The following is an 11,491-nucleotide window of genomic DNA, read 5'->3' as shown; positions in this document are numbered from 1 at the left end:
ACAAATAAACAAGCACAGCACCTCCGGTATAGTACATGAATGCCTGGGCACTCATGTACTAGAAAGAAGTGGTATCTTACCATCTCTGTGCCCATGAGGAAAGGAAATACCATTTCTATTTCCCAGCACCTATTTCCTACCATCTGAAAAAAGAAAATATCTGTCGTGGTTTTTAATTAAGGCAATTAAGATACGTTATGACATTACATCTTATCCGTTAACAAAGAAGTACAGTAAACTCAAGTCAAAAGAAAAAAAAATAGTGTTTTATTAACTACCACACTGTTATAATACACTTTAAACGTACAATAAGGTAGCCTTTAAATTTGAGGTGGTTTTAAGAATAACAAATGAACAGATTTCCAAATGTTTGTAAATAGGTGAACTGCAGTAATTATTGTTGTACATTTTTGGAAAATGGTATAGCACTTATAGACTGGCTATATAACTTCATTTTGTACATTTTTCTATAATTGAAAATATAAACAGTAATTAAAAAAAGAAAATTCAGCATAATAAAAAACATATATGTTTATCAGTTAAATGTACTGGATACATACAATTTTTAAGGGAAGAAGCAAAAAAGGAAAGATGGCTGATATTTAAATGCAGATTGACTAACCAAAAACTAAACAACAAACAAAAACCTCATAAAACCCCTAGTTCACTATGACTATATCCATATGTTTAGGAGTACTGTCAATATGGAAGTGATCTTTCCGTTGTACTTGCATATGTTATATTTTACTGGTAATTTACATGATGGCTTTTAAGGCCCTGGCAGATGATTTTGGAAAAAGATTTGATAAAAATCACTGCTGAGACGCAATACACCTTATTTTTGGTCCTCCAATGTTCAAGAGAAGGGATATACTTCACTATAACATTTGCCTTACCACCCAAATGCCTCAAAACCTATACATACTTTTTTTTTTTTTTAAACGTTTTAAGTTTTTTTTTTTAACATTGGTTATATTGCCCACCTTTGTTACTGAAAGAATATTAACAAGACATCATTTTGGCAAATTAAATCTTAAACATGGCTTTTCAATAGGATTTAAAGGGTGACTATCCCTAGAGCTCCATGTTAAAATGTAGTTTTCAAAATCTTACAAGAGTAATGCTTAAAATATTGTACATAGTTAACCTAATTAAAATAATTAGCTTCAAAATGACAAGTTGATGAGCTAAGTAAAGCCTACACTATGTAACATTTGCTTGGAAACTTGATTTGTCAGTTATGCATAATAAAAATTCCAGTCATCAAGAAAATTACAAAATTTCTTTTATCATAACATGATTTCTTTTCACCCATCAACTTCTTTTATCTTACAATAGATAAATACCAACATGTTCTCATTTTTTTTTTAATTTTTTTTACACTAAACCACACAGGATTGATGCATTTGGTTAGACTACCATTTTACCATTTCCATCGTTAAATTCTTTTTTTTTTTTTTTTAATATAACTTGGTAAAATTTCATCTCTTCTAGATTCCAAAAGTACCTACAAAACCCATGCAATTTTACCATTTTAATATACTATGGAATATCATACAAAGTAAGGCATTTCAGTGTCATGTATAACCAAGTTACTGTCAATCCAAAAATTTCTGCACATCAATAAAAAGATATCTAAGAACTTAGGAACAATATTCTTCTCACTACTGTATAAAAATAACCACAATTAATAGGTATCTTGTGTAATATTTACTCCATTGTCTCGTTTCCCGAAACTGTGACAAGCTGTAAAGGTATTTCAGTGTTGGTAAGAATATCTTGATTGCTGGTGCCAGATGTATTAACAGTTCCTATTCCTGAAACAGAACCTTGTTGAATATTTGCAAGGATAAGTGTTGTTCCTCCCGCAGTAATCAAAGTATCATCAGATGTTGCTTCTACTGATGCCAGCACTGTACTGCTGGAGTGAATACCTTTCTTATTCTGGTGTGTTTTAATGTGTTTGGCAAGATGGTCACTTCTCATAAAGCGTTTTGAACATTCCGGACAGACGAATTTCTTCTCACCTGTCATACAAGACAAAAAAAGACAAAAGGAGAAATATGAACCCCGCATCTCAGTACCTCTAACCATGAAACTAGAAGATACAGAAAGATACAGCATCACGTGTTCTTCCCTGATTTCCTGAATTATATATAAATCCCCTGGACATCTAGCCCTCCATTTTTCTTTCTTCCCTTAAACAAACAAACAAACAAACAAACAAAAAACCCACAACAGTTCTCATCTGGTTCAAACAAATGAAGCTCCTTGTTGAACCTGAATCAAAGTATTTTGATTTAGGTAGTTTAAATATTAAGTGTCAGTTCTGAATCAATAAGGTTGCTGTTTTTCCTCCTCAGAGCTACCAAAATGTACACCTAAAGAAACCAAAAGCACCGAATACTACCTGATTTCAGAAGCACTGTACTACATAAAAACCAATCCAATCTAAAGATCGGTTTTCCTCTTAAAATCTATCTATCCAAGCCCTCTCCATGACACTTCTGTAGTAAAAGGCTCCAGAATCAAAGATTGGAAACCTGTGTGCGTTCTTCGGTGTCGCTGAAGCTCATCGCTGCGAGTGAACCTTTTGCCACAGAACATCCAATTACAAACAAATGGACGCTCTCCAGAATGCCAGCGGAGATGAGCTCTCAGATGTGAAGTCTTCCCATATACTTTGCCACACCCTGGTATGTGACAAATGTGTTGCTTCTTCTTTCCCAAGTTGGAGCCTCTGTTAAAAAAAAAAAGTGAATTTATTCATTCTGATACGCTCCTCCTAAACTGTGGCCATAAAGGTAAGTGAGGTTAGATACACCAACAGGTCTGCAAACAAATCTGAGCAGCTTCTTATTTTTGTTTCAAATAGAAAGTACGCTCCACAGAAGGCGGAACTAAATTCTACAGCGAAATCCCAATCCTGCAAACTGTAAATTCAACAGCGTGTGAAGTTTAGGTAATACAAGTGCAATCTTGAATGAACATACATGTTTATAAAATTGGAAATAAAATCATTACAGCAGTTTGTACTACTTTGATGTTGAAGTGCTCATATTTTAAATTTATCCAATTTCGGTTTTGGCAAAAAACCACAAACAACTGCAATTGCCAAAAGGCAAACTAGAGATTTTGGCAACTGGGAAAAGGACAGATGGGACTTTTGGCATCTTGGGGAAACCTGAGTAGCAGTTTGGGGTCGTAGAATAAGCATACCAACCTGCGTATTTCCACTAGAAGGAGTGGCAGAGAAATAATTTATCTTGCTGACATTTACATTAATTCCTTGGTATTTCAGAAATAAAATTCTTAACAATGAATACATCATTAACAGACAGTATAATCCAGACTCCTGAGCTTGATGCCTATTTTAAGATGCTCCCTAACTGAAATACTAGGTGATTGATTAAGGATGAGCACCTAATACAAAAGAATTATTAAGATATTATTATAAATAAAACCACCACAGAGATAAGAGCTTACGAAGACCCAGAGAAAGAGACTAGTCCAGCCAGTGGAAGGCTGTTCCTGAAGGGCCCACTCCAGGGAACAGATCTGGCTTACAGTGCAGCTACACAAACGGTAAATGCTGGTACAAAGGAGGAGACTGAAAAACGCAGCCAATCATCATGCCACCTTATTAATCAGCAGTGTTAACCTCTAACAGCTTAAGTGGATTCTAAAAATCACATTGGCACTCCTTCCTCCATGACTGGCTACAGAATTTTTAGTGATCTCTCCAGGACATCTTTGTTCCTTACATTATGATGCTCCATTTCCAGTCAATAGTCTAGTACCTGATGGATTTACCAAGCAACCATAAAATCCAGATTCTCATCAATGAATTCAGAGCATCTCTGTTTTACATCTAATGTAATCTCATGATGACATAAGAGATTCTGCTTATCTCTTTTTTTGTTACTGCCCTTCACCCACGGCCTTACAGAAAGCTGATGTGCATTTTACAGCTTGTTTATAAATTCCTTGCAAACAATGCTCTGACATCTGACCTGACATCTTAAGCTCTTCCATCATAATTATACTGGCAAGTATTTGCTTGACTAATGTGGTTTTTTTTCTCCCCAACATCCCAAGATCACTTATTGGATGAAACATTGCCTTTTTTACATCTTCTTCTCCAACTAATATGTCCATTTTTGGTAACGTATGCTACATCTAAACTGTCACGTTCATACTCTTCCCTGGGCTCCCCTCAACTCAAGACTGAAAGATAAAATGAGCTCTAATGTCAGACATTTAGCTTTGTACAGTGCCACCTACACAAAATCTCAATATTCATAAGATGAGGATCAGCCAATCTCAAAGATATTTAACAAAATGTCTTTAGATTGCCCCATTTTCTAATTTCTCAGCTTCTGCATCACACAGAATTCAGAAGTTCCAGAAGCATTCATCCTGCAGCACAAAGCACCCTACTCTCCAGACTCCGGGGAAAAAAAAAAAAGCAATCCTCCTTTTGTCCCACTGCAACCACATGCCCAGTTCTTGGGCTCATTTCTCATTCATCTCATGTTTAAGTTCTAGACAGTCCTTCTTCAGGTCTTCTTGCTTGGTAGCTCAAAGCATCGAGTAACTGCGTAGCCAACTTTTGTGGTAACGTAGATAGGCACACCTATGTCTCTTTCTGCATTCTAAGATTGTGGTAACTGGAAGATTTCCCCACAGAATCCCACTATCCTGCATCATACATGGAGTAGGGCAGCCAATGAAACTCTAAAAAGTCTCCGTGAATTATAGCAAAATGTATTTCTGCATTGGAATATATTTCCGTATACAGAATTTTAATATTTGGGTATTTTATCCTTGCATGCTCTCCAAGTATGTTACATTCTTCCCTTCCGCAATCACAGGATCATTTGAGTTGGAAAGGACCCTTAAAGACCATTTAGTCCAACCCCCCTGCAATGAACCGGGACACCTACATATAGATCAGGTTGCTCAGAGCCCTGTCCAGCCTGAGCTTGAAGGTCTCCAAGGATGAGGCTTCCACCACGTATCTGGGCAACCTGCGCCAGTGCCAGTCACTTGCACAGTAACTTCTGCAAGTATTTTTTAATACACGATGTATAAATGTAGCACAATTCATATAAAATAACAACCAAATTATGTTAAAATAACTAAGAGTCCAAAGTCAATCGTTCAAAGTTGCTTAACTGAACCTTTAGTCTGGAATGAAGGAAATGAAGGTTCAGCTCACAGTCAGCTTAGGTGGTAGAGCATATGTAATTCTGAGCACACCACCTAACACTTGAGGGAATTGTAGTGGACACCCTGAAGTCCAAAACAAAGGGAAGGTTCAGCACTCACAGAATGAAACGCACAAAACTACTGTGAGTGAGTTACTGAGTGTACTTACACAGTTTCAGACAGGCATCTGCACGTTTGCTTCATGTGTGCTCTAAAGTGACTGGATACAAGCCAAATTATGTCTGGACGCTCTGCAGCTGTGACAGACTGGCACCGCGCCCTAACATGTCATACTAAGAGGCCTTTCTTGCTGCACTGGCCAAGAACCATCATCACCAAGTAAAAAGATATGACTCAGATCTACCCTTCAACTGGAGTCTTCAAATCTATTAACATCTAAGTATTTTCACGGCACATCTTAGCTTTATAAAAATCAGAAACCACAATTCCCAGTAGCCATACAGAATCCAGTGGTTTCAGTAGGAGACAACTTCATCTACTTAAGAAATCAGATTTTTGTCCAGGAGTATTTCTAGGAGCAACATTCAGTATTTCAAGAGTAAAACAAAGGCTTTTTAGTTATTTTAAGAATGTGTATTTTAGAGTTACATACCTGAAACGGAACTCAGAAGCACTGTTCCTCTACAGATCCAGACAGTAGTAGTCACATCTCAGTGTAATTCCAGATGGAATTAAGAGGACAGTGAAATTTCCACCTGACTTCCAACAAACTAACTGTAAGCTTAGGACAGTCCATTTGGGATCAGTCATCCTCCAAAGCACCTCTCTCCTTGACCATCCCCTAACTACTACATATGCTTGAGGCTATAAAGTTTTAATTTACACATCCACTACACCACCCTCTTTGTTTCCTATCTTCTCCTCTGTCAAGTAAGGTAACGGTAACAATGGCTCTCTACTTCACCAAACATAAATTCTTTGAAGACTGCAATGTGTTCTAATCCTTTACTGAGAGTAAAAAAAAAAAAAAAAAAAAAAGACGAACAAACAAAAAACCACAAAGGAAACCAACCCTCAATTCTCCTTTGCTTCCCCCAGAAAGGCAAGAAATGCCATAACTACAACTATACACAAGATGAAATTATGATGAGGACTGTACATGTGAAGCCATGTAGTGTCTTTTCCTACCTCATTCAGTGCACTGGAGGGACAGTATTCATTGAGTAAACCACCACTCAGTTTTTTTCATGTTGATTTAATCAATTTCCCATCATCTTACTATTTACATATTATTTAAATATCATCTTAGACTTATCCATTTCCCACATGTTTTTGTTGCAAATCAAAACGCATATGTACAAGCAATTAAATTAATGTTTCAGAGTATCTTAACTTTCACATTTGCCAACTTCCAACTTTTCAGTTTTGTAAATTTAACATCATTTCAACAACACTAAATGCTATCTGAAAAAAATTATGAAAGCAAATGTTCTATTGCTTAAAACTCTAGAAATCATCATCAGAGTGACAAAACAGAACTTAAAATGCCAACACTACAGATAAATGAACAAATGTAGGAGCTACAGAATTCTATCAATGTATGCCAAAAGAGGGAAAGAAAACATTCCTCTGATGGGTCTTATTCCTTTTTGCTAGACTCTGAAGGAGTTCTGATGGGAAGTACATTCTGATAATAGTTACTCTAGCAGCTGTAGGCATTTTCACTCTTTGTCTGCTTCCCAACCATTGTCTCCTTCACTATCCATTTTCTATTACAGTCCTAATTCTTCTCAGATCCTGACTTCCTGTCCTACTTTTCCGCTTTTGGATGTTTGATGTGTCCCAGTCCTTCCTTAAACAATGATTATTGATTCTTATCTATCTCGCTTCTGCCCTAAATCTGGCTTCAAATCCTTCCCCAAAACCAAAGTGAGTTTCAATCAGACTTCTCCAGACTTCATCAGAACCATCTCTCAGTAAGACTTTTCTCTGGAGCTTCAACTTTAAAATATGGTGTCACAGTAACTCCATTTAGGAGTAAGAGGATTTTGAAGTAAAGATGCATCTAAACTAAAGCTACCTCAACCTGGAATAGCGCGTGACGAAGATGGACGATGCAAAATCCCTACAGTTTGTAGGAGTGTCATCTTTGCATGTAACATAGTCAGAGTTTTCTCCTAGACTGAAGTCAATCTCAATCCAAGCTGTCCCTTGAGCAGATCTTCAGAGCAGAGCCAATGATCACCAAGAACTTAGGACTGTCTGTGCCAGGTTTCAATGGACTACATGTAGGAATTCAATCAAAAAAAAGCTGATGTACAAAGATGCTATGACTGTAACCACAGATACCACCAATAACATCGTTTGTGATGAAAACATACAAAAGTGATTTTGTCTTACCATAGAATCACAGAATCACCAAAGTTGGAAAAGACCTCCAAGATTACCTAGTCCAACCATCCACCAACCACTAATATCGCCCCACTAAACCACATCCCTTACTACAACATCTAAACTTTGTTTCTTGAACACCTCCAGGGATGGTGACTCAACTACCTCCCTGGTAAGCCCATTCCAGCTCCTGACCACTCTTTCAGAGAAGAAATTTTTCCTAATATCTAACATGAACAATTGTCTTAAAATAATTTCTACTCGACATGGCTGCCTAACATATTACCTCCCTATGCTTGAAAAGAAGGTATCTACAACACAGAGGAAAAAAAAAAAGACTAGACAATAGAAATGTGTACTTATTTTAAATTTTTAAAGCCATGGGCACACACAGGTTCTTTAAACAGAACTCAGTAATTTACAGTATAATTTCATTTGAAAAGAACCTCTGAACGTCACGTGGTCCAACTCCCAGGCTCAAAGCAGAGCCAATGAGATTACAGCAAATATGGCCACATTTGCTCCAACTCTTTCACAGTACTCAAAAAAACAAGACTTCCATTTTAGATAACAAAGTATTATCAAAATAAACATATTTTAGTCAACTGCAAAGAAGTCTTTGCACAATTGTATCAAACACAGAGTTAGGCTAAATAGTTTCACTTGCAAATGGCATCTAACATCCCCACTTCTTCTCATATCCGTAATCAATATGTTTGAAATGAAGTGTTTTATAATAAAATAAAATCTTGCTAAGAAAGAAGAGCTGAAAAATACTTTCATGATACAAAGAATGATAAAACACAGACTCCTTGAGAGCCCTGAGGTCTTATTCTAATGAAAAACTTGGTATTTGTATTTGCCCTATCTACAATAAATTTGACTGAAAACAATCAGTCAATTGAAAAAAGTTGTTTAGATCTACTATACAATCCTGTTTTTTTCTCAGGAAACTAAGAAGAAAACCGGGATAGCTGTTTTTACAACACTCCAAAGCAATCAAACTGAAAAAAATGCTCAATCAGTGAGGAAGTGCAGGAACATGTTGTTTAATCAAGCCCTTGACATATGATATGAATCCAATCACAGATGTGCATATTCCAAAATACTTCATTTTCGTATTATTTAGAGCTACATTCTACTCTCCTCACTTGTACTAGACGGCATCTAACTCCAGATTTTTCCAGCTGATCTTAATGAAGTAACTCAGAGAGGATGGAATAATCTCTCCTTCCATCTGCAAGCCCAGAAACAAAGGTAGCAGTCCTTCAGTGCGTGAGCTCTTTTGCATAAACCCCTAGTTTTCTCTTGGTGTAGCCAACTGTTGTTAACTAACTCCTTTTTTCCCCTCACTATTTGTTTCCATAATTACATGCATTACATCACACTGCAAGTTACATACCTTCCACCACCTTCTTTGCAGTTGGGACACGTGCAAGCTACTCGTCGCAGTCTTTTTCCCTCTTGATGTGGTTGGTCCCCTTCCTCATCTACCACCTGTACTCTCAAATGTGTTAGATCATTGGTATTCAGTGTAGAATCACCACTGAGCTGCCACTCTTCTGGATCAGGCTCCTCTTCTTTAATCCTAATATCTGAAGAAAAGACGAAACACAGACTCGTAAGTAGCCCATTAACTAGAGAAGGAAACCATAATGATCAAATCTTTTTACTGTTGAGAGTGTTATGTCAGTCAAATGTCAACATACTTTATTGCTTACTGACATTGCTTCTGTGCCCCTATAACCTGTAAAATATTTTAAAAGTTTATCTTGCTATATGTTTCCAAGTTGAAGACATGCTGTAACGAAGTTTTAAACTTCAAATATCAAAAAATCCTGGTACATAATGCTGTCACCTGGAGGATTTTGGTTGCCTGAAAGATAGGAAAACCTGAAGAACAAGATGTGGGACAGATGTTAAAAAAAGTAAACGCATTGAAAAAGTAAATGCATTTTTCAGTTGATCCTGAGTAGCTAGTTACATTTCCACAGGACTTCTCAGTTAATGTGACATACAGTATAAACACCCTTTATTGCTATCTTTAAAATTTTTCGGTATGCACTGTGACAAATAAAATAAAACAATAAATTAAATAAAAAGTTTTAACCTAAAAAAAGACGGAAAACAAAGAAAAATCACTCCTTTGGTCCCCTTTTCCCCTCCTCAACTCAAATTTAAAGAAGAAAAAACAACTACTCATAGAGAAAAAAACATTCAGGGAAGAATATTGTTCAGCATTAGAAAGAAGTATTTTGAGCTAGTAGGTTAACGTAAGTCTTTGCACCTTCATGAATACAAAGGTCTCTCAAGTCTCAGTTCAGAGGATACATATTCACAAGCATATGAACTCTGCCTCTCCATCCCAAACAGCATCTACATATCCCTAAAATAGTGCATGCCTCAGGAAAAAGAATATTTTACAAGTCTTTCATCTCACATCACCTAAAACATGGGTGGAAAAATCAAGTCCAAATCTAAAACCCATCAGGCAAAACTTACAAGTTCAATCTGAACAGTCAAAACTAAGTGTTTGTCAGAAGTATTTAATCCATCTAAAAAGTAGAAGACTACACTCGTCATTAAAACACAAAACTCCATGCTCTATTTTCTACCATCACCATGATTGTACAGCTGAACATAAACATCACACAGCTTTTTAATTTGAAACATAAAAAAACAAAAGAAAAATCTCAAAGAATACATGTTACATATTGCATTTAGTACCATCAACAGGTAATGAGCAGCTATCAGCTGTTGCTTGGAGCATTCGTTCTAAACAGCTACACACAGCTACAGAGCATTTATTCTATCTAATCCAAGCACCAATTACAGTATTATAGTATCCCGTGAGACAACTATTTTAACAAATTTACATATTAATAGAAACATCTTTTCCCCTTCAGAAACTCCTCTGGGTTCCCAAAGAGCACAAAGTCTAAATCTGTATTTAGAAAAACAAATAAAAACAGTTTCTAAATGTCATTTTACATAAAAAGCTGAACCCAGCCCTTTCTCAGCACTGTAGTTTGGTTTTGTTTTGTTTCATTTTTTTTTTCCCAGTGAAAATGATAAGCCACTGGCACAGACTAGTACTAATGCAAGCCATGAAATGCTTGGGTCTGCTCTCTTATTTTTCCTCTTTTCTCTGAAGCTTCCAAGTAAAGATCATACATCTTTCTGGATGCATTTAGAGACTGATTACTCTGCAAAAGTGACTCTATTAATAAACACATAGGTTTTCATCCTTAACTCTAACTCCACTCAAACACTGAAACCTTAACCGAGCACTGCAGCAATCTTAACTCTTTCTGGAATCAGTTCCTCAGCTATCATCTCTACAGTGAAGCCAAAGTTGAACAAATTGCATCAAGAAACAACAAAAACTGTGCTGGATCAGATCATAACTGACATCCTGTCCCTGTAAAGGTGAGAAAATAAATATATGATAAATGGTGTAAAGAGTAATAGTTACTCAGCCTACGTTCCCAGTGACCTCCAGCAAATGCCAGGCTTTGAGCTGTGGGAATCCAAAAGCTAGCACACTTACTTTTGCTGACGCTTTATGTGTGCAGTAAAATCAGCAGAACTACTGCAGAAAGCATTTGCACTGTACAAAGTCACCTGCACACTAACTGAGCTTCACCACTACACTAAGAAGCTCACCACTTCAGACTGCAACACAACTGTCTTTCCTGTCAAAGGTACAAATGTAACTCTTGAATCAACAGAGAAAAAGATGCTTATATATACCTCAAAAGTGATAGGTTCTTTACAGGGCACCAAGAATCGGGAAAAAAAAAATAGATATTATTAAACATATCAACAGATGCACCACTTAAGGCATCTTCAGAAAAATGCAGGAGCCCTACTGACTCTAACACAGCTGGGCACAGAACAGGAATTCAAATACACAGAGGTGGTAAAG

At 36.6% G+C, this 11,491-nt stretch overlaps 1 protein-coding gene across 5 annotated transcripts in view; it reads right to left on the bottom strand.

Moving 5' to 3' along the window:
* Nucleotides 1–244: 244 nt before the first annotated feature.
* The window catches only part of SP3 (Sp3 transcription factor), a 31,372-nt gene continuing 20,125 nt past the window's right edge, over nt 245–11,491 (bottom strand). For all 5 annotated transcript variants that reach the window (NM_204603.2, XM_015289377.4, XM_025152088.3 and 2 more), the window contains 3 exons: nt 8,966–9,158; nt 2,544–2,740; nt 245–2,027 (listed from right to left, as the gene is read on the bottom strand). In NM_204603.2, the coding sequence (NP_989934.1) occupies nt 1,711–2,027; nt 2,544–2,740; nt 8,966–9,158 (707 nt within the window). In that variant the 3' untranslated portion in view covers nt 245–1,710. The remainder of the gene's footprint in view (nt 2,028–2,543; nt 2,741–8,965; nt 9,159–11,491) is intronic.

This window comes from Gallus gallus, chromosome 7 (assembly GCF_016699485.2).
Source record: "Gallus gallus isolate bGalGal1 chromosome 7, bGalGal1.mat.broiler.GRCg7b, whole genome shotgun sequence".
Lineage (NCBI taxonomy): Eukaryota > Metazoa > Chordata > Aves > Galliformes > Phasianidae > Gallus > Gallus gallus.
Note: the sequence above shows the minus strand (reverse complement) of the source record. Positions and strands in the feature narration are given on the sequence as shown.